This window comes from Carassius auratus, chromosome 14 (genome assembly GCF_003368295.1).
Source record: "Carassius auratus strain Wakin chromosome 14, ASM336829v1, whole genome shotgun sequence".
Classification (NCBI taxonomy): Eukaryota; Metazoa; Chordata; class Actinopteri; order Cypriniformes; family Cyprinidae; genus Carassius; species Carassius auratus.
The window spans coordinates 164,185-188,123 of record NC_039256.1 but is presented as its reverse complement, the minus strand read 5'-3'; the positions used below and the strand labels follow the sequence as shown (position 1 = coordinate 188,123).

Below are 23,939 nucleotides of genomic sequence, written 5' to 3'. Positions count from 1 at the left end.
TCTCATAAAGGTATACCTTAAACTTTCCTATAATATCCAAAATAATAAACAAAAAAAAATCACATTTAGGGGCGTATTTGGTGATGTCATGAGGCGGGGACTATCTTGGTGACTTTTTACTGATTGGCTGGCGCAGTGGCGCTCTTTGACGTTGACCTTCTCTCATTGGTCAGATTCATTGTCAGGTTGATGCCTGATTGTTGACAGGACCATTCAGAAGTTTCTCCGCTCTCTGCCCATATGGCTCTAGTTCGTGCTTCATTCGTTATATCTCTGTATCTGTAGCTGTATCACTAGTTTAAGATTTACAGGTGAGTGCTGCTTGGCCGAATTACATTTTTAATTATATATTGTGCTTCAAGCGTAACTAGAACGTAAACTTATATTTATTTTAAGTGACCAGTTCTGAGTAAAAACTAAAATCTTAAAAAATGTTGTGCAGTAAATGGTTTTAAGGTCAATCCACATAGTTTTAAAGAAGTGTAATTAAACAGATTAATATTTTTTGTTAATCAATAGTCTGCTGTCGGGAGCTGAGAGATAAACACATGGCAACTCGCACGAGACCAGTGAGTATATTTACACCTGAAACACATTTGCACTATTATTACCTACATTTACATTCATGCATTTAGCAGACGCTTTTTAAAAGCGACCTCCAATGCATTCAGGCATGTGCATTTTAAAAAATATATTTTTTACCAGTTTGTGTTATGATTCTGTCAGATTTGAATGAAGAAGCATTGTGTATTAAGGGTATTAACATTATAACAAATTATAATGAACGCTGTTTCCATACTGTGCATTTATATGTCTGCACAGTGGTAAAAATGCACTTTTAGACACAATCTGTTTTATTGTGATTTGTGGATGTTTGTATGTTTCTGCCCCATGTCTAGCTGTGTTCAAAGCTCTATGTTTGTAGATATTTAAAATGTTCTGCAGCCAGACAAGGGTTAAACAACAGTGATCTCATCTTGTTTTGATGTTGTGTACACCTGCAGAGCAGCAAGCGCTGTGCTGTCATCGGAGGATCTGGGTTTTTGGGCAGGCACCTCGTGGAGCGTCTAGTGGACAGAGGATACACCGTGAATGTGTTTGATATCAGACAGGCCTATGAGCTTCCAGGAGTATCGTTTCACCAAGGGGACCTGTGTGACAGACAGGTGGGGATTGTTCAGTTTGATCAGTCTGACACCGTTCCCCTTCCTCACTGTCCTCCTGATGTCTTGTTTAGGCCTTGCTGGGGGCTTTGAGAGAAGTGTCTGTAGTGTTTCACTGTGCTTCACCTGCTCCAGCCAGCGATGACCGCGCTCTGTTTCACAGGGTTAATGTTGATGGGACACGGACTGTCATACAGGCCTGTCTCGAGGCAGGGGTACAGGTACGAATCATGTGTGTCAGCTGATGGGAAAAATAATGCAATATATACTACCGTGCAAATGTTTAAAGTCAGTAATGATGATGATGATAATAATAAAAGGATGCATTAAATCAATTAAAGGATGCGAATCAGCATGTTAGTATAATTTCTAAATTCATGGTGGTGCCTGTCAACATTTTGTGTGTTCAGACATATATTTGATACATTCAACACATGTTAACAATGTTATTATACATTATTCAGCATGGGGTCTCTGCTTTATCTCTGTCCAACAATGGATTTAAGTTGGTAACTGAGAGCATTATTTGATGCAGAATAGTCCTTTAAATTGTGTCGTTGACATTCGTGATGTTTTTACAGAAGTTAATATTGACCAGCAGCGCTAGTGTGGTGTTTGAAGGAACTGACATCAAGAACGGGAGCGAGGATCTGCCTTATGCAAACAAGCCAATTGATTATTATACAGAGACCAAAATTCAACAGGAAAAGGTGCGTATGAATCATATCGATGGCATTTCATCTCATTACTCCAGCTCACTTCTGAAAACAATCAGATGAACTAAATAGTTAAAGAGTTGAGTTTCGGTTGATGTGCTAATGTGCTCCATGTCGATCATCTGTTTTTCTTTTTTTAATCTGCATCTGTCTGTTCAGCTGGTGTTGGAGGCCTGCAGTAAAGAGAAGGGTTTCCTCACTGTCGCTATTCGTCCTCATGGCATCTTTGGGCCCCGGGACCCTCAGTTAGTGCCCATCCTGGTAGATACGGCCCGTAGAGGAAAGATGAAGTTCATCATCGGGTGAGAGACTGTGCCATTTGTAGCAGCACACTAAAACTGTGATGCAGAGAGCCCTTTACTCCACTAGGTGGCAGACTGCTATCTGGAATATTATCTTGACTGTCAGCAATCATTTTCATACATTTTCATAAATTATTTGAGTCATACTGCCTTTTATATTGTGTACAATTTGCAGTGTTTTGGAAAATGTGAATCTTTTTTTTGTGGTCGGCCTGTTTACATTCACCTAGACACGTAGTCTCTGTCTGTGTTTAAATTAATTCCCACCCAAAAGGATTGTCTGCAGATATCGCTTTACTGTGCACGTGACATTAGACCTTTGGGTTTCAATGGCTGTCTTATTATTAAAATGTATATAATTAATGTCGAGTGGCCATCATTATTTGCCGGCATGAACAACGGCTGTCATGGATGTTTCACAGCACAAAATCTGACTGAACGGATAAAGGAAAATAACTATAATTTTCTTTTGTTAGGCTAATTTATCTACAGCTTGTTAAAGAGAAAACTTTAGTGAAATAAAGTAGTGCCAAGATGATATTTATTGTAATGAACTCAAAATAATTTACGAGAGAGAGAGAGAGAGAAAACTGTGTGTGAAGCTTGTGAAAAAGTGAATCACCTCATTGCTGAGAAATATAATGTAGCTTTTAAAAACACAATCTTTATGGGCAAATGTGTTGCATTGGGAGTTCTGCGGGGAAATCGGATATGTATCTGATTTAAAACCACATATGGAAGTGGCTCAGATCGGATGTGATTTTTGTGTTTACACATGTGCAACAAATTCCAATCTGTGTCAGATGTGAGCAAAAACTCAGATTTTTTTGTGCCAGTGTAAATGCATCCTAGTCTACTTGGGTTAAACACACCTGAACCAGCTGGTTAAGGTCTTCAGTATCACTCGAAACTGTGTTGGAGATAAACTATGAAGGAAAGGGGCTGTCCAGGGGCAGGATTGGACTCCCCTGTTTTAATGGTAGCATTGAAGGTGACATGAACAAAACCTGATGATCATGTTCTGCTGCATGATTTGAAAGTGATCTAGAAAGCATCTTGTGCTTCAGTGAATGCAAGAAAATATGACCATCTGAACAAATTAGTTCTTTTTTTGATCAGTGATCCAGTGCAGAATTTTAAATGTTTTATACATTTTAAAACTTTACAATTTTTTGTATAAAATGTTTGTTGCATGTCCTGCTTTACACTTGGACATAATGTGACCAGTAAGTGAATCACGTACGGTCTAACGCTGATTTGCTCTTTAGAGATGGATCCAATCTTGTGGACTTCACCTATGTGGAGAATGTAGTTCATGGGCATATTTTAGCAGCTGAACACCTTAAGGCTGATTCTCCGCTCTGCGGTCAGGTATGCAATGTGTGTGAAAGAAAGTGTGAGAGACTGAATGAGTGAGAGATGTTTCTAGATGTGCATTCATAGATCTAATCCCATGTGTGTGTAATGTGTAAACAACCAGCATGAATGATGCATCAGGCTTTGACTTTCCAATTTCAGGGAAACCTATTAATAACAAAAACACTCTCAAATCTTTCATAGGGGTTTCCAGTCATTCTTTAAATGCAGTCAAATGAGCTAACAATGCAGTTTTTATACAGATATTGAGAGACCTTTAACTTTGTAATGTAATTGTTCAGTCTCTGAAAATTGTTAAATTACCTAAATGCTCTATAAAATAGAAAGTGTTTTAGTATGATGCTAAAAATAATAAAGCTGGCTGAGGGTGTTAATTTTTTGTAATATATTCTATAGCCAATAGGAGCTTGACAGAGTTGGGTTAGTGTTTTTTCATCTATGCTGCTAGCCAGAACTAGCTGTTGAATTAACTAACTGTAAATAGCCAATATTAATGTATCATCATCAGAGTTTTGCAGTAACCCAAGTTGGCTAGCTAAATAACTGCTAATAGTATGTTTCATTATCATAAATGTACTTTTACCTGTGTTGCCTTACCTAGTGCATGTAATATGAGATGTTTATTTGCTGTTGAAATTTCATTGAACCTTTGTCAAAAATGAACATTTTGCCATTAGCATTGTTGAAAGTAACTTTTAAAAGTAATGCATTACAATATTGTGTTACTTAGTTACTTTTTATGGAAAGTAATGCATTCTATTACTTTTCTATCACCTGAGCTGGACTTGCTTTTTAGTAGTGTTTTTAAATACAAAAATCCTAAAAGTTATATTTTTGGCAACTGTAAAAGTTAAATTAATAAGCCTAAGGAACTCCCAATTTCTGTCATCATGGGGACAGAAGAGGTGTCTTATTGCATTACTTATTTGATAAAGTAACTCCCATATTTAGTTGAAAATGCAAAAAAGTTGAAAATGTGATATAGTAACAGATATTCAGCAGAAAATGTGAAATAGTAACACAGATATTCAGCTGAAAATGTGAAATAGTAACAGATATTCAGCTGAAAATGTAAAAAAGTAATACCGATATTTATTTGAAAATTTGAAATAGTAACACACATTCAGCTAAAAATTTACAAAAGTAACTCCGATGTTTAGTTTAAAATGTGAAATAGTAACACATAGTCAGCTGAAAATGTGAAAAAGTAACACCGATATTTAGTTGAAAAAGTGAAATAGAAACACAGATAATCAGCTGAAAATCAGTTGAAAATGTGTAAAAGTACTAGATATTTAGTTAAAAATTTCTAAAAGTAACTCCTGTATTTAGTTGAAAAGGTGTAAAAGTAGCAGATAATTAGTTGAAATGTTGTAAAAGTAACACATTTATTTGAAAATATGAAAAAGTAACTGTGATATTTAGATAAAAATTTGACAAAGTAACACCGATATATCAAAATGTAAGATGTTTATTTGAAAATTTGAGATAGTAACAGATATTTAGTTGATCATGTAAAAAAGCAACTCCGATATTTAGTTGAAAATTCACAAAAGTAACATATGAAAATGTGTAAAAGTGTAACCGATATTTAGTTGGAAATTTGAAATGGTAACTCCGATATTTAGTTGAAATCTTAAAAAGTAACTCCGATATTTAATTTCACATTTGTAAAAGTAACTGATATTTAGTTGAAGATTTGAAAATGTAACATTTATAAATTTTAAAGTAGTGTTACCTTACTACTTGAAAAATGTAATCCGATTACGAAACTCGCACCTCTACTGGGAAATGGCTCTTTGGCCAACCTTTATGTTGTATTTAGTCATATGAAATTCAAGATGAGCATTTGATACAAAGCCTTGAATAAGTGAAGTTTGCATTTTTATTTTATATGGAAACCAAGAAGAAAATAATTTTTTTCAACCATTTAAACAAAGCTAAAACGAATAAACCCTGCACACACTCAATTTCAGTTTTCTCATCAGGCTTACCACATAACCAATGATGAGCCGGTGCATTTCTGGGACTTCATGTCTCAGATTCTGGAGGGTCTGGGTTACAGTGCTCCTCGATATCACCTGCCCTACACACTGGTTTATGGGATAGCCCTGCTGCTGTGGCTGATGGCTGTGCTGCTGCGGCCACTGATCCAGATCAAACCCACCTTCACCCCTATGAGAGTAGCTCTGGCTGGCACCCACCACTACTACAGCTGTGCTCGTGCCAAGAAGGACTTGGGTTACCAGCCATTGGTGCCTTTACGAGAGGCAATAGTGCACACTGTGGAGAGCTACCCACATCTTCGGAAGGGAGCATAACACTACAGTGAAGATGAATTACTGTTTGCTGAACTGCAATATGAGCTTTGGATGTATCTGTTGGATTACCAGTGTTTACTAGGCTATATTAACAATGCACTTAATCATTCCTATTCTAAATGTGCCTTTTAACCAGGATATGACTGCATGTGGTTTAACAGTGATGTTTTTGAATTCAGATGGCAAATATGGACATTGGTCTCTTTCTATTTTGGTTCAAAAGAATTCAGAGTTTATGTAACAGCAGTTCAGTTTTTTGTATAGATTTCAAATCAAGTTTATAATTGTGTCAGCATTTTTGGATGCCTAAAGTAAAATGGCATTTACTTCAAATTTTCTCATGTCATGTTTTCGTGGGATAATTCACCCAATAATAAAGACTCTTGACCCCCATATTCAGGAATCATAATACATTAGTTGATCTTTGAAACATTCCATTCCACCTAAATTGTGATTCCATAAAAAGACATGGATTATAAATATGGATTAATATGCAATTACATTGACCATGGCTTTTATACTTAGGTTAGATTATTGTAATGCTTTATTGGGTGGTTGCTCTGCACGCTTAGTAAACAAACTACAGCTAGTCCAAAATGCAGCAGCAAGAGTTCTTACTAGAACCAGGAAGTATGACCATATTAGCCCGGTCCTGTCAATGCTGCACTGGCTCCCTATCAAACATCGTAAAGATTTTAAAATATTGCTTATTACTTATAAAGCCCTGAATGGTTTAGCACCTCAGTATTTGAATGAGCTCATTTTACATTATACTCCTCTACGTCCGCTACGTTCTCAAAACTCAGGCAATTTGATAATGCCTAGAATATCAAAATCAACTGCGGGAGGCAGATCCTTTTCCTATTTGGCACCTAAACTCTGGAATAACCTACCTAACATTGTTCGGGAGGCAGACACACTCTTGCAGTTTAAATCTAGATTAAAGACCCATCTCTTTAACCTGGCTTACACTTAATATACTAATATGCTTTTAATATCCAAATCCGTTAAAGGATTTTTAGGCTGCATTAATTAGGTAAACCGGAACCGGAAACACTTCACATAACACACGATGTACTTGCTACATCATTAGAAGAATGGCATCTACGCTAATATTAGTCTGTTTCTCTCTTATTCCGAGGTCACCGTAGCCACCAGATCCAGTCTGTATCCAGATCAGAGGGTCACTGCAGTCACCCGGATCCAGTACGTATCCAGACCAGATGGTGGATCAGCACCTAGAAAGGACCTCTACTGCCCTGAAAGACAGCGGAGACCAGGACAACTAGAGCCCCAGATACAGATCCCCTGTAAAGACCTTGTCTCAGAGGAGCACCAGGACAAGACCACAGGAAACAGATGATTCTTCTGCACAATCTGACTTTGCTGCAGCCTGGAATTGAACTACTGGTTCCGTCTGGTCAGAGGAGAACTGGCCCCCCAACTGAGCCTGGTTTCTCCCAAGGTTTTTTTCTCCATTCTGTCACCGATGGAGTTTCGGTTCCTTGCCGCTGTCGCCTCTGGCTTGCTTAGTTGGGGTCACTTCATCTACAGCGATATCATTGACTTGATTGCAAATAAATGCACAGACACTAACTAAATTCAAACTGTATTGAGATGATGACATAACTGAATTCAATGATGAATTGCATATAACTGTCATTTTGCATTACTGACACACTGTTTTCCTAATGAATGTTGTTCAGTGCTTTGACGCAATGTATTTTGTTTAAAGCGCTATATAAATAAAGGTGATTGATTGATTGATACTATGTGATGGGTTAAAATTTTAGTTGCGCAGATTTTCAGCGGATGGACAAAAATGATGAGTGAATATTTAAGATATCTTCAGTTGTGTCCTGAAGGTGAACAAAAGTCTGGCGTGTTTGGAGTGATGTTAGTGTGTTAATGATGACAGAATTTTCACAGTCACTTTCAAGTGAAGAAAGATATTCTATGAGGGTAAAGAACGGTTTAAATGTAATTTATCCGTCAGAATTTTTTCGAAATTCCAAAAGACAGTGTCCCATAAAATAATGGAGCCAGACCCGAATGCTAATTTTCAGTACAATTTAAATGGTACAAAATGACAATAAAATTTCAATCAATTACTGCATCAAGTATTGGTAAAATGTTGGAAAGATCTAGTTTCTAAACAATACAGTCATAATGACATATGATCCATCTCCGTTAGAGTAATTACTGGATGATTATACAATGTCCTACTAAATTATCGTTTCTCTCCCCCCTTCCACCTCTTCTACAACTTTAATGGCATGCGAATATAACTATTATCATGTCATGCTGTCCATCTATTAATGATGCTTTTTATCTTGCACGAAAGACATATTTAGTGTTTCGCTAATGATGCATTTTTGCAATTCCTTCAGCAGGTGTTGGATGGGAGGTGGGGGAGTTGTTCAGATCGCTGAGATTCTCCACTCACAGATATGCATCACTATCTCTATGACTCAGTCGTCGAACCCGTTCATGTCCCGTAGCAGTAGGTGTAACCCATGGTGAAACCACACCAGGCCTGTTAGCTCTCTCTCATGTTCATGGGGTGTGAGTGTGTGTGAGGTCAGCACAACGCTGGTCATTGGGTTAGTGATTCTCCAAGACACTGTACACACCTTGCTTGTTCTAAACAGTGTGGTTTGGATCAGTCACACAGTCTTTATTTGTAGGCACTGACTCATCGGTTCACCTCCAGTCAACACTGAGTTATCTCTGACAAGTTTATGTAAGCAGATGGTGGGGTTCACTTTAGACAGTTTTTTATTCAGTATTATTCAGTTTATTCAGAAGAGTTTTTTGATTCAGTGTAAATTGTCCATATATATCAGATCTGTCACAATTCAAAGTAAAATAAATATAAAAATGTGGGTCTATTCATTATAAAAATGCTGATTCATAAATATTTTTAGGACAAATTTCTCATTTAAAATTTGAATTTTTAACAATTAGAAACTCGCTTTTTATGATAGCTGTTAAAACATTCTCAAAAAACAAAACTAAAATTTAAGCACAGTATAAAAAAAAAATAAAATAAAAAAAAAATAATTAAAAGCAGTTTTGTTTTAAAATATTCATATTTGAAAAGCCGGTATGTCCACCAAAATTATCAGTGAGATGCAGGCAAGCTATTTTGTTTAATTTGTTTTAATTTTTTTGTAATTTGTTTACATTTTTTTATCATTTGCTACAAGGTTATTAAATACAACTTTTTGTAAAAAATGTTTCTTAACAACTTCTTAATCATGAATACAAAGATTACTTTTTCCAATTTTAAAGTAGATTTTGACTTCATTAGGGCATTGACAAACCTGTCAGCAGTAGGTGGCACAAGCTGTTGTTTTTGGAGGCTTTTCTAGAACATTCCCACGGGAACACCTTTTGAGCTTGCACCATCTCTCTGTACTCTGTCTGAGTCACGCAGGAGGCAGATATCTCGATTCAATCAGTTCAGATTTGATGTGACCTCACTTCCAGTAACTGGTGCAGATTTGTTTGAATTTGGGCAATAACAGTAGAATCAGTAGAATGCAACAAATAAAGGGGGGAGAGTATCTCACCTCCCACTGCAGCCAAAACGTGATGTACACAGACACAAACAGTTACACACAGGTACACACCTCTAGGTTTGTTTGGGCTGGCCTACTCGACTGGATGAGCGGGTCTGTGCCAACACCCTTCCCTGTTCGCTGGAGGAGAGAGCTGTCAGTGAACAGTGAACCTGAATGTGTGTGTGTGTATTGACTGAACTCACAATCATTCGGCCGAATCACCAGCACTGCTCAATACTTCTGCCACCACACTGCAGCTAAACGGACTTTAATAAGGTAGGTCATCTGTTCCTTTTGAGAAAACATTACAAACTGATCATTTCTATTTTTTTCTGTGACTATTTGGGGTTGGCAACTACTTATTGATAAGGTTTTTATTTCACATTCTTATATATCTGCTGCTTTCATCTGTCGTACCTGATATACATCAGAGTGAAAGTGTTTTTGCCTTCATATCTTTGATTTGGCTTTCACACTGTCACTGTCACGATCACTGTTCAAGCGTGTTCGGTCTTGCACAAGCTGTGTTGACTCCTGAAGGTCGTTTTGTGTCACTATGTTGCAATGAGGACTCTAGGAGTGACTCTGGCTTTATGGACTTTACTTTAGAAAATTAATTTACGAGGAATAAGCCTTGTGTCACTTGTAGACATGAAGCTTAAATCTGGATATTGTAATTCATGGTTTCTCTTACATTGTTGATCATTAGAAAGCATATTGTAAATCAGGTAAACTAAGGCTGGTTTAATTTGAACTTTAATTTTATTTAGTGTGTTTTAATGTAGTGTGTATGTGTCTGTGTGTGTGTGTATATATATATATATATATATATATATAATTGGTACTGTACACTGTAAAACAATAAAACAAGGTTTTAGGTTTTACCTTAAATTTACAGTTAAATACCGTAATTTCATGAACTGATATAATGTTAATATAACAATCTATTGAAGAAACTGTTTTGTACCTTTGTAATAAACTGGTAACCAGCAGATGCAGGTGGTGATGAGAAAGTCATGTGATGAACCAAAGCCCATCACAAGAAGCTTTTAAATAATAAAATACAGAGAAGGTAATAATAATAATAATAGATAATAATAAAATACATGGAACCCTAACACTGAAAAATGCAATAAAAATGTATTTAACAACATTATATGTAACACACAACCCTAATAAACAGATAAGAAAAAAATAAATAATAAGAAAACGTTATTTCAAAGAACAAACATCAAATTCAAACAAAATTTGAAAAGCAATGCAGAGAATTCAGGTTTGTACTGTAGCATTTTCACAGTTTTTTCCGTTAAAATCACAGTCATTTTTTACAATGTTAATGTTCAGGACATAAGGTACGGGACATAATGAATGATCAGGTGTTCAGATTTTGTCTTTGTCAGATTGTGTGTGTGTGTGTGTGTTTTCTGGATGGATGGACAGGCTCTTCTACATGGTTCAGGAAAGAAAGCCATGAATCTTGCTTGATGGTTCAGAGTTACAGATCCCTACAGATGTGTATCCTATGATCTGTACCTTAAGTTGAATTAAACGAAGAGATCTATGAATGATTTATGGGCTATGTCATAAAGAATTTGACTTATGTACCTGAAACCATGCTAGCATGCCATCAGCATGACTCTGCAACTGTTGGATGAAATAAATCTGTCACTTTCTTGAAAAATATCCTAGATTATTATTATTTATTTATTTTTTTCAAAGGGAAGTTGTGTAACATTTTTTGTTTGGCAGTCTCATATAACGAGAAATATATATAAGCCTGCTAACAATTCATTGTCTTTGTGAACCTGCAGTATATCATTTGTGACATGCAATTGACTTTATATTTAGTGATTATTGCTTTAAAAAATGCAGTGCATCCAGCAATAAAACAATTCAGTGAATTCATATTAATTAAAAGTCTATTGTTATCAGTTATATTGTGAAATAGTATTACAATTATTGTTTTTCAGTGTCAATGATCTTTCAGAAATCATTCTAATGTGCTGATTTGATGCTCAAGAAACATTTCTTCTATCTTCATATTTTAGCGCACCTTCGTTGCATTATCAGTATTTTCTATTTTGACAAAAATGTTACCATGTAAATGAAAAAAAAAAAAAAATCAACCAATATATAAAATGAATATGAATGTTTATTATCGTGTTTTACGTTAACGACTGACCTCTTTTTTTAATCCAGGTGTCTTTTGGGGTGGTTTCTAGATCTTTTTGACTAAAGAATGTCCAAAGGTGAGTTCCAGTCACAGTGTCTCAGTGTGTCTCTCAAACTCAAACTATTCATTAATGGCATTCCACTCGACCAAAACAATCATTTCCTGCGTCACAGCATCGAATCCTGTCGTGCCACGTCACACATTGCTTAACACACTCAACTCTCAGTTAGACTTGTTTTTTTTTATTCTAAATACTCATCACATTGTCTCGTATAACTGTTACCACTGATGCAATCAACTTTTGGCTCAATGTAGTGATATCAAAATATGTTCATATGTTTGTGTATGATAAGTTCTGGACTGTCTTGATTTCAGCGGGGGAAAGACAGTCGGTTTTGCGAACCACGAAGGTTCGCACCGCTCTGAAAGGAGACAACAGCTGGATACAGAGACGAGAGCAAGAAAATCTTGAGAGAGAGGAGGAGGAGGAGAAACCATGGTGGGAAATAAATATAATAACAAATCTTAAAGTTCAGAGTTCACAGTACAGTTTGTCTAACACGTTTTCTCTGGTAGGATCGCTGAAGTGCGAGCGAAGCGCTCAAGTGGTGTGTTTGAAGAAACAAGTACTGTATCCTTACCCACGGCCAACGAGCCCCAGCCCAGACCTGACACAGACAAGTATGCATTATTACTCTCCATGAGCTCTACTTTCACATTTATTCATCTAGCAGGCCATATATGTGGAAAATGGCAGTAGAGCACGATAAAGTGTTCTTTTGGGTTCATTGAAGACCTAACACACCGCTGCATTTTGACTCATTTTCAGAGATTTGAGGTAGAAGAGCAATGCGGTAGTTCAGTGTAGAAATGACAGAAGACCAGGAGATGTGCAGCATTACAAAACAAAGCAAAACAACAGCTACGTGTCTGGTTGTTTTTGGTGATGTGATCTGTAAAGTTTAGATGGTGGTCAAACCCTATCTTCAACTTTCTGGCAGACTTGGATGGTGTTGTCTTTTGTGAACCTTGCTGAATGGCGATGTGGTAAACTGCTGGACTGGCGTTAGTGTAGGAACCTACCATCCATTGGGTGACATTGTTGGTGATAATTAATAAAAAATAAATGAAAGAATAAGTGAATAAAAATGACAAATAAATACGGAAAAATAATAAAGAAAAAAGGTAATAAAAATAATTGCAGGATAAAATTTTACTGCATGAATTATATTTGTTTTATCAAGTCATTTATTCCTTTATTTTCCTATCATTAAATTTATTTATTTATTATTTATTATTTTGGAAGGCATTTGTATTTCAAATAATATTTCTTATTTACATGGAATGGAGGCATTCCCAAACTTTTCTGCCATCAGAACTTCTTTCACCTAAAAATGTAAAGTACCCCTGAGTTTTTAAAATAAATATTTTAATAATGTCACATTTTTTAATAATGTCACATCTGCATGTTCACGGTTCTCTAATATTGGTTAATGGTCACATGATATCCAGGTAAACAAATAAAATATTTCATTTCTTTTAGCAAGTGTTTTGATTTTTATGATTTAATTATTAGCTTTTCATCAAACTCACCAACCCCTTGCAGTTCCTGTGCAATCCTCAGTTAGGAAAACCTTGACGTAATGTAATGTTTAATGCACTTCATTTTGTTAATTACACCGAATGTAATATATTTTCATACTCTTTGAATTTTTGTATCAATATGGCATTCGATTATCCTATTTAAATCAATGTGATAAACAAGTTAGGTCAAAAGTAATCTAGACGTAGTCTTATATTACTTGAAATGTAATGGATTACGTTATTCACTACTATTTGAAAGTATAAGTGGAAGGATTGATGTTGAAATCAATGTTGATAGGTAATATAAAAGTTGTTAATTTCAAAAAGTGGAAGGGACCAATAACCAAACCCTGAGGCACACCAGCAGTTGACACCAAAACACGGTGAATAATCTTTCTGTAAAGTAAAACTCATACCACTGGAGTGCATTTCTGGGAACAATAAGGTGGAAAGGAGTATCTGGTGAATGACTGTGTTGAAGGCTAAAGAATGATACAGCAGAATGAGGATGGATGATTGAGAGGACATTTTCGCCAAATGCAGGGTTTTGTTGACTGATAGCAAGGTTTCTGTTGAATGTCTGCTTTTGAAGCTCGACTGATTGTTGTCTAGCTGGTTGTTCTGTGAGAAGGGAAAAAAAAGTGTTTTTCAATGGACATGAGGAAGGATACTGATCTATTATTATATGATTATGTGCTTTAGCAGTGGAGATTCCTTACACTATAGGAGTGACAAGAGAAGTGCAGGAGATATGGCTTGTAGAAAATAGGAGGGAATATGGTTAATAAATATGTAATATACAGGCTAAACTCCTAAAAATAAAGTTCCAAAAGGGATTTTCACAATGATGCCATAGGAGTACCATTTTGATTCCCCAAATTTGAATAAATAAAAAAAACCTTTACGACTAAAATAAACTTTTGCACGGTGGAGAGGTTCTATGGATGTTTAAGATTATTCATTGAGTCATCAATCAATGCCAATACAGAACCTTTATTTGTAAGAGTGTCAATGAGTTCTGTAAACCCTGTATGTGTCTTTTACATTGATAAAATGTCAGTATTTTATTTTTAAATTCACAGACCAAAAACACCTGCATCTGGATACTTAATCAGGTAATGAGAATGCTTGGCCAATCAAAAGTTATTTTTATCAACACTGCCTTTGCATTACTTTCCTTCATATGTGATAATTTACTTTTGCAGAGGGGTGTTCACAAAAACCGAATCCAAGCCAACATCAACTTCATCCACCAATGGATATGCGTAAGAAGATTCTGAAGGACCAGAAACTAGTCCTATAAGCATTAGAAATAAAATACATTAAACATATATGAAAAATCTAATTCATATACACTATTTCTAATATATGATTTGTAATTGTTGAATCAGTTTTAACAGTATGCTATTTGTCTCTCCTCCCTTAGTGGAATAAATAGCTTCAACAAAAAGCCATCTGAGAGTTACAAGAAAATGTAAGTTAGCCGAAAACACATGAAGCATTTGAGCTCATTATAGCCCATCTTAATTATGTTTATATCCATTTATATTGTTCTCCCAGAGCCCCCCACACAGTTCGGTCCAGCAGTGAAAAAACAGCGCCGTTTGAACCAACTCTGAGTCCAGAGGAAATGGAAAAGAGGTGAGAGACCACACTCCACAGACTGATTAATCCAAGGTGACTTCATGCCCCTCTTCATAAAATTACCTTTCGGTCGTGTGTGTGTGTGTGTGTGTAGGACAGAGACAGCCAACACTGTGCTGAAGGGATCGCAAGCAAATCGACGCTCATACGTTATGTCAGCTGCAAAGAAATACGGGTAAGTGTTCTGATTAAAATATAACATAGATGTAATAATACATAGATGTACCTTTAATTCAACCAAGCTGAAAGCTCATCTAAAGTTTCTATTTTGTATGTTATGTGACTTTCCCCCATTCATTCTCAGTTACTCTTCCTCTGTACCATTATTTGGGGAAGTATTAAGATGAATGCATATCCCATCTAATATTTCCAGATCTACAGAGAAGCCTGACAGCTCGGCTGATATGAACACTTCTTCCTTTGCTGCAAAAAGGTACCAGCACACACTGACAAAAGTAAATAGGTGAAGTGGCAATAAGTGTCCTACTTTACCTGTGTAACCCCTATTTGTTAGCACCATTATCCTCATCCTTTTTTTCATATGTATGTGGTTTGTAGGGTAGTTATCGGTAATGATGATGACACCAAAGCATCTGTTAAGTCTGTGCCTGTGCAAAGGTAAACTTCACAACATCTGTCAATGACACACCTTCAAGCTCCTATTTCTTGTTTAACACTGTTTCAATTGTAATTTTATTGCATTTACAGTGTTAAATCAAACACTGAACCAGTGGTGAAGGAAGACAAGCCAGCAGCACCTGAGACTAAAACTGCATCTGAAACAAAAACAACGATTGAACCTAAACCCACAATAGACTCTAAACCAGCACTTGGGACTAAGCCAGTGACTGAAACTAAACCTACAACACAAACTAAAATTACAACCGAATCTAATGCCACATCAGAATCTAAACCAGTGCTAGAAAACGCAACACAGCCTAAAACAACATCTGAGCCTAAACCAGCTTCACAACCTAAACCTGCAACTGAAACTACAACAACAACTGAACCTAAACCAGTGGCTCAAACTAAACCTACCACACAAACTACAACAACAACTGAACCTAAACCCACATCAGAACCTAAACCAGTTGAAACTAAACCTGTAACAACTGAATTTAAACCAGCAATTGAAACTAAAACAGCAACTGAAACTAAAAAAGTTGAAACTAAAACAGAAACTAAACCTACAACACAAACTACAACAGCAACTGATCCTAAGCCCACAGCAGAGCCTAAACCAGTTGAAACTAAACCTACAACACAGACTACAGTAGCAAGTGATCCTAAACCCACATCAGTAATTAAACCAGTTGAAACTAAAACAGCAACTGAAACTAAAACAGTTGAAACTAAAACGTTCACACAAACTATAACGGCAACCGATCCTAAACCCACACCAGAGCCTAAACCAGTTGAAACTAAACCTACAGCAACAACTGAACCTAAACCAGTTGAAACTAAACCTACCGCACAAACTACAACAGCAACTGATCCTAAATTAGTAGCTGAAACTAAACCTACAACACAGACTACAGTGGCAAGTGATCCTAAACCCACACCAGTAATTAAACCAGTTGAAACTAAACCTATAACAACTGAACCTAAACCAGCTGAGACTAAACCAGCAACTGAATCTAAATCAGTTGAAACTAAAACTTCCACAAAAACTATAACGGCAACCGATCTTAAACCCAAACCAGAGCCTAAACCAGTTGAAACTAAAACAGAACCTGAAGCTAAATCTCAGCCCAAACCAGCACCTGAATCCAAGTCTGAACCAGCTCCAGAGAAAAGGTTTGCTCTATTAATGTTCATATTTAACAGAAATAGGAGTAATTGCATGTCTGATGTTGATTGAATAGCCTTTTTACTCTTTAGCACTACATTATACTGATACATTTTCTTCCTGTTGTTATCGTTTGCAGCCTGTCTGACACCCTGATATCCTTCAGCACAGAGTCTGCCAGGTACAAGATGATCATAATAGCATACGTCATATAAAGATTATATTCATTCATCTCAGTGCCATTCATGTGTTAAGGGTTTTCATTCAGTATTAATGAGTTTAGAGTATCTTTAGAGCAGTTTATCTGACTTCACTGTCATGTGGATTTATTGTCATGTGATAGTTCAATATAGTCCCAAACAAACTTGTCAGATTCATGCAGCCTCAGACATGACATAAACTATATGCATACACTGATGATTGTAGAAATACCAATTTAATCATTTACCATTCATGCAAAGCAGTGAATGAACACAATCAGTGAAAATATTGTCTTCTGTTTTAGTTTATTTATCCTATAAACATAATAGGTTTATTATGGTTCTCAGTTTGTTTTGCTAGGTAAAGGTGTATTTATTGGGATAGTTCACTGAAAATGACAATTCAGTCATTACTTACTTACCTTGGTGTTATTTTAATGCTGTGAGACCTCCTTTTCCTTTCTTTTTTTGGAGCACAGTGAAAAAACGTACTGTGACAGAGTCAATCCTCCTAATCAAATATTAGGAGAATGACTATTAAGTAGAAATAAGTCTGATTGAATTTAAAGAACATTTTAAAATATGTTGTTTTGAAACAGACTACAAGAGGACAGGAGAGCTCCATCTGAGACAGTTTTGATCCTAACCCGTTTACTTCATCATTACTGTATTTCTTTGTCCTGCAGTTCTGGCCAAACGGATCTGGGAGTAGATCTTCTCAGTCAGGATCTGCTCACAGACAGCAGGTGAGAGGACTGTATGCACATGATCACTATTCAAATTATGTTAGATCCCCTGAGGAGAGTCACATACAAAACAAAGGCTGTGGTCATTCTGTAAAACGGATGCATCATAAGCGTACAAAATGACATGAACCATATAATTCATTTTGAGCACAAGGCTGTAATGCAAAATTAAACTGTAAAACAAGAAAATACTATTATCTAAATTATACAGTATTTTACAATATGTTCATTTGCCCTGAGATGCAACAATGCAGTTTATTAACACTTAACAACACATTATTTAAACGTTGACAGTCTGTTATGACTGCACACAGGAAACGAGAGATCCAATAGCAGTGTTTTATAGCTGCGGCAGGGAACTTTTGACACTCTAGCGGTTAATAAACAGAACTGCTTGCGTCTTGCGGAAGAACATCGTAGCCGGAACTACTTCTCTCTGTTTATGTCTATGGAGAATCACAAAGGTACTGGGTTACTCCGCCGCGGTATCCCCGAAGCAATCTAAAATAGTCCGAATATAAACACTTATTATAGGTGTACCCTAGTGATTCAGGACAAGCTAAAAACACGGTTTGGAAAATGGATTCATGGTGTACTCGCTTATTATGTTCATTTTTCTACATTTTGAACACAAACAAAGTTACGGACCGCAGCTCTGATTGGTTGTTTCTTACCGGGAGCGATGTATTTCTGCAAATGGCAATAGGACACTGGGAGGAGCCAGAGGAGCTTGATTTTTTCACAGATTATCTGTCTCATATTCTACTGTCAGGACATAATGACAGGTTTAACAAATATGTAAAAAATATATTTTTACAAAAGTTACCTACTGCAGCTTTAATGGGGTAATCCAAAATCAAAATCCCAAAACAGGCTAGAGGTCAGTAACAGGGAAAGCGGTCCAAAAACAAGAAACATGAAAAAACACAAGGGAACACGAGAAAGCCGGGTGATGGAAAACAAGGACTCCATGAAACAGATAAGGTGTTTCTCAATGTCAAGGAAGGATCCTCGGAAGCCAGAATTTCGAGGATGCTACGTCATCGACATCCATCGAAGGACTGTTCCAATGTCGAGGATCCTCGGAATTTCAACCAAGGACTGAGTCATTCGTTCGAAGAATATGCCATACACAGGAAAGGATGCATATGTGTATCCTTCGCGCTCTTCGCGCTATCAAATCACCCACAATCCTATGCGCGCAGCTTTGCTATCTAACGTTAGTTCACAAATTAAAAAATGTCTAACGTTAACATAGTCGGAGCATTAATAGTTTTTATTAACGTTACCAAAAATTTGTTATAACTGTTGTAAATATAAGTAAAGTCTGACAGTTAAATGCCAGTACAAATTACTACTGTATTGATATTGTAAACTATACAAAAACAAATGGTTAACTGAACCGGACCTGTCATTTAACAATTGGTTGCGTCAACGGCATTTCTTTTATAAATAACAGTTAAGTTATCCAAAGTAATTTAATGATACCATTCACAGCGTTATTCAAACAGACCTTTTCACTGACGTAATGACGCAATTACGTGCACTTGCTAGCCTGTTTTATTTACGTGTTCTCCGTATGCTAAAGAGGAGCCTCGTCTAGCCTCTGAAGGAAGTGACTTGGAAAGATCAGTCCTACCAAGGAAGTATCCTTGACATTGAGAAACGCCTATAGAAACAGACCGGTTTATATAGACAGGTGGAGTGTAGACAGCTGTGTGCAATTAACAGTGATGAAGGGAGAAGGCTTTGTGGGAAATGTAGTGCCTGCAGTGGGGTGACTATGGGGAAGTGAGACCACTAGTGGACACCCAGGGAAACACAGACCAGAATGCTACACAAATGCTACTGTAAAAATTTTACTAAAAATCTTTAGAAGTGGCTGTTACATATCTGGATGTGTCCCCTCTAGTTCTCTGCCTCAGACGAAGAAGACACATACAACTCTGGACCTGCTCGCTGATGATCTGATTCCCTTCAGTGCTACTTCCACCAGGTGAGTTTTTCTTGATCTCTTTTCATTCATGGGTCATGTACCTTGCTTTGAAGAATATGCATGCAGCAGATTAGACAGATTAGCAATAATGTAAAAATAACACATAAAAGAAGCTCACAAAACCACAAAGACTTCACTAAGGTTTTGAAGTGTAACTAATAGTTTCATATTTCACCTTTCTAAAAATATCAAGATTTTAGTTGAATTTTTAACATGCATTTACAAGTTAAATCCTTCATGTGCAGTAAAGTTTGAATCTACTTGTTTTTCATTTCAAAAACAATGCTTCGTCTGCAGCACAATGAACCTTGCATCAGTTTCACTTGTGCATGCTTCTAAGATTAGTGTGATTTTCATTTTTCTTTCTCCAGCTTAGTTGATGAATTTGATCCAATAGCAGCATCGAGTGAGCCCACAAAGAGGTGATGATTCGGACTGAACTTCTCAGTGTTTAACAGTCATGTGTGAACACAACGCCTCACTCTCTGTCTGCTTGTGTCTTTCACAGTCCTCACTGGTACGGTCCTCCTAAACTGGACTCAAGGTGATTGTACAGATTCATTAATCAGGCTCCATTTGCTAAAATTATGATACAGTTCGTCATAAAAGTCTACATTAAAATTTTCAGGTCCACGGATACATTCAATCAATTTCAGCATCCTGTGGATTTGGTTGCTGAGTGAGTATATCAATGCATTTACATGGAGCTGACTATTGATGTAATATGATGATTTCATTTAATGTAATGTTCAAATTAATTGATTGTAATTTACATTTGGATAATTTTTTAACATAATGATAATAAAGAAATTATAATATAAACGTAATGTACTATTGTCTTTTTACACAGTGCATTTGATTAAATATAAATATTAATCCAGATATTTTGTTTTGAATTACTAGTTTGCCACCAGATGTTTCTTTTTCCTTGGCTGAAGATGTCACTCCAATTGATCCTAAAAGGTAATTTAATACTGCGTATAACAGTTTAATTCTCCAGAAGCTGGTTTTTATTAGCACAGCTCATTTCTTGAGGCAGCACCTGGCCCTGTCTGTGTCGGTTCATATTGTTTGTACAGAGATCTTTATGATGAAAAGTCAATAACATAATGAGTTAATGCCCCGAAGGAAGTAGCGAGGTAGTTTGAGTCAAAGCCTGAGCTGCAGATAAACTCTCACACAGTATCAGCCGCACTTTCACACGTGTGCACATGCTCTCTGGAAATAACACTAGCCTTCATCTTTTAAAAGCAGCATCTGTTTGTGTTCACAGTGACTGGGAGACTAACATGGAAAGGTAAGTGCTGCTGTTCTGTGAGTGAAGTGCATTTCATATACAAAGGCTTTAATAAGTACATCAATAATTCAAGCAAATTCCACTATTCCTACTTGAGAGTATGAGATTACTGAAGATGGGGCTATGTGTCATAATAAACACTTCTTGTTTAAAAAAAAATTCAAAGATTCAAGATGTTTCTAAATAAAAATATTAGTTATGGTGTGGGATTTTTTTTTTCAATTATGTTTTAATATATTTAAATAATTTGACCCACATTTTATTATTATATTATATTTATATATAATTTTTATATTTTATTGCACATTAGTATACATATGAACTATGTTTATAAAGACATTACACAATGGTTTGATATCTGATTAAAATATTAAATATTGACTAGTGATTAATGATTAATATTAACTTTCAGACTTATTGCACGATTTATGGAAATCTATATATATATATATATATATATATATATATATATATATATATATATATATATATATATATATATATATATATATATATATATATATATAGTCCTGATGTTCCTTAATAAAAAAAAATAAAAAAATATTGTTGATGTTTCCAAAAATATATATTTTTAAACAAGTGTTTAACTGTCCGTTCAGGCCAAACCATCATGCACTGGTCTCAAGGGCTAAACTAGCTTTTCCTGTTTAGCATCTGATTTCAGAATTAAGATATAGGGCAGGTTTTCTAGGACACCAACTAATACAGTATAAGTATAGCCCTGCTTTAGGTCTTGTGTTACTCATTGTTTCTGAAAAGATCCTTCTGAAGTAGTGTCCTGACAAAGACAGATGTGTTGCAAAACGCTGCATGTCTCTGTATTTTCACCCTACATCAAAGGTCACATGTATAGTTTTCTGAGACAAGATTTCTGAAATGATGATTATTTTTGTCTTGTAGTTACAAAACCAGCATCAAAACAGTGCAGAGTTCTGTCCCGGAGAAGTTACCAGAATCTGACTCCAAGAAGTATGTGGGCTTTTCCAATGAAAGCCTTTAGTCCAACCTGAAAGTGTTGTTCTGCTGAAAGCCTGATCCCTTTGCTTTTCTGTTTTTAGGGGCTTTGTCTATGTAAAGGAATATGTGGATAACTCGTGTCTTGATGGCAGGTAACCTGGAGGCATTATATACTTAGAACAATTCTCAGAAGGTTCTCAACTGACACTTAAAGCCTCTGCTTACACATGATACAAAAGTAGCATTAAAATGAATTAATAACATGACCGTGAACAGCAAGCGTGAAGCGGAGGACCCTCAAGAGACTAATGTACAATAATGCACCAGATCTGAAGGACAGACCTGCAACCGTTTTGATTTATTATCGTAACTGATGTGAGATAACTGCAGCAGTGCAGAGATGTTTGTCATAGAATAGTAATCTGTGGATCAATACAATATCTTTAACCACAAAAATGTCTTATTTTATTTCATAGCAGCTCTGATTATGTGTCATCAACAACCTCTAACTACAACTACAGCAGCCCCAGCTACTATACAAGGTAACATGTTTGTATATATATGACATACGAAAGCAGCACTAGAAACAAAGACACTTATCAGGATTCATTCTGTATTTATTAATGCACATGCATGCATTTTTGGGCTAATGTTAATATCATGTATGACTGTGTAGTCTGTTTTAAGGGTGAGTGTATCGTTTACTGCACAAGCAGTGATGAGTGTGAGCAGTCTCTTAGTTTGTCACATGAGCCCTAAACAATGAGCTCATTTGGTCTTTTTAGTAGAGAGCTCACTACCTGTACATACTGTGGGGAAATGGTGGGAAGCGACGCCAAAATCACCATCGAGCACCTGAACATATCCTGTCACCCATCCTGCTTTAAGGTACGCAACAATATCCGCTCACACAAAGGACTCATTTTCTCTCATTTGTATGGCACAATGTGCTGGATGCTTTGTGAAATGTTACCCTGCTGTGCTTAATAATAAATGACAGCATGCTTTAATGAAAATATGTATTGAATTTCCTTTTCCTCCCACCCCAGTGTGGTATCTGCAGTAAACCAATGGGAGATTTACTCTACAACATGTTTCTCCACCGTGGGACGGTGCATTGTGAGAGCTGCTATTCCAATGTGCTATAAGATCTGCTTACAAGCCTGAAATATCCATCAACAGTGTGACCATCTTGAAGGAACAGGAATTAGTTCCTTACTGTACTTCATTGATACTGTATGCTGACGGTACAGCCGTGCAGAATACCTTCTGAATATGTGCATAAAAAGGTTTTCTTGTGCAAACCATGCTTGTTGCAGGGCATCTAGGATTTTGAATTTAGATTCTGCTGCATTAAATGTTTAGTCAAGATGATAAGAATGTATACCTTTGTTTTATTTAATCATCAGAAACCATTTTAATGAAATTATTTTACTGTTTGAGTAGCTGTATTGTTATGGAAATATGTATCCTGCATATTCACAATTAAAGAAAAATCCTCATAGTGAAGTCAGTCTTTTATTGCTTTGTTATTTTAGAATGTGCAATAAAAAAAAAATAGAAATATAGCATAAGAAATATTGAGGTTCACAAACATTCAAGACATAAACAGGATTCAGGAGTCTTGAAGGAGATTCTCATGAACAGCTCAAAAACAGGTCCGGCTCATTAAAAATAAATAAATCACCCAAAAATCGTGTTACATTTTGCTTATTGAAGAATTATGCATATTCACTATACTATTTGCAAAAATGTACTTTCAGTTGTGACATGACAATATGACAATAAACAACCTTCATTCCAACGTCCAATTAGTTCCTATCATGTGAAAAAATAATATTTTTTTACTACTAAAAATGGAAATTGCTGTATATCAAAGAATCACCAGACACATAATCAAACATATTTTTGATGTATAATGTGTTTAACTTTAATGAAAATAACATTACTATCCAATTACTTAATTGTCAAAAAAGGGGCCTGCTTTTCTTTAAGCAGTATTTTTTTTTTGTAGTGATATTTGACCTTGATGTGTTTTCATGAGTTTCACTCTTCACGACCATCATGCAAAGAAACTTTGTTCCCTA

The 23,939-nt window shown here is 36.0% G+C and overlaps 2 protein-coding genes across 5 annotated transcripts; both read left to right on the top strand.

The window, feature by feature from the left end:
* Positions 1 to 184: 184 nt before the first annotated feature.
* On the top strand, positions 185 to 6,274 carry LOC113113351 (sterol-4-alpha-carboxylate 3-dehydrogenase, decarboxylating-like). Its single transcript, XM_026279472.1, has 8 exons — positions 185 to 311; positions 520 to 569; positions 1,005 to 1,166; positions 1,238 to 1,384; positions 1,745 to 1,873; positions 2,039 to 2,181; positions 3,450 to 3,552; positions 5,547 to 6,274. Exons 2-8 carry the CDS (start codon positions 549 to 551, stop codon positions 5,877 to 5,879), a joined length of 1,038 nt encoding a protein of 345 aa, XP_026135257.1. The 5' UTR covers positions 185 to 311; positions 520 to 548; the 3' UTR covers positions 5,880 to 6,274.
* A 3,216-nt stretch (positions 6,275 to 9,490) lies between these two features.
* Positions 9,491 to 23,361, top strand: LOC113113350 (proteoglycan 4-like). 4 transcript variants are annotated; one of them, XM_026279471.1, is made up of 25 exons: positions 9,491 to 9,721; positions 11,645 to 11,694; positions 11,994 to 12,117; positions 12,195 to 12,299; positions 14,285 to 14,317; positions 14,408 to 14,467; positions 14,629 to 14,676; positions 14,763 to 14,843; positions 14,941 to 15,021; positions 15,220 to 15,279; positions 15,405 to 15,464; positions 15,555 to 16,643; positions 16,775 to 16,816; positions 17,522 to 17,581; positions 19,494 to 19,577; positions 19,949 to 19,999; positions 20,086 to 20,121; positions 20,206 to 20,256; positions 20,481 to 20,540; positions 20,851 to 20,874; positions 21,796 to 21,864; positions 21,954 to 22,004; positions 22,332 to 22,394; positions 22,641 to 22,740; positions 22,902 to 23,361. In XM_026279471.1, the coding sequence occupies exons 2-25, from the start codon at positions 11,685 to 11,687 to the stop codon at positions 22,998 to 23,000; spliced, it is 2,541 nt and encodes an 846-aa protein (XP_026135256.1). In that variant the 5' UTR covers positions 9,491 to 9,721; positions 11,645 to 11,684; the 3' UTR covers positions 23,001 to 23,361. The 4 variants fall into 4 exon arrangements, with proteins under 4 accessions (XP_026135256.1, XP_026135255.1, XP_026135254.1 ...); XM_026279470.1 differs by having other exon boundaries at positions 9,493 to 9,721; positions 22,638 to 22,740; XM_026279469.1 differs by having other exon boundaries at positions 9,494 to 9,721; positions 22,329 to 22,394.
* The last annotated feature ends 578 nt before the right edge of the window (positions 23,362 to 23,939 follow it).

Coding starts and splice junctions, on each gene's coding strand:
- LOC113113350 (XM_026279467.1), top strand. Junction 14,677..14,762: donor TCTGAGAGTTACAAGAAAAT/GTAAGTTAGCCG, acceptor TTGTTCTCCCAG/AGCCCCCCACACAGTTCGGT. Junction 20,122..20,205: donor CCTCCTAAACTGGACTCAAG/GTGATTGTACAG, acceptor TAAAATTTTCAG/GTCCACGGATACATTCAATC.
- LOC113113351 (XM_026279472.1), top strand. CDS start 549: ATGGCAACTCGCACGAGACCA. Junction 1,167..1,237: donor GGGACCTGTGTGACAGACAG/GTGGGGATTGTT, acceptor TGTCTTGTTTAG/GCCTTGCTGGGGGCTTTGAG. Junction 3,553..5,546: donor ATTCTCCGCTCTGCGGTCAG/GTATGCAATGTG, acceptor TTTTCTCATCAG/GCTTACCACATAACCAATGA.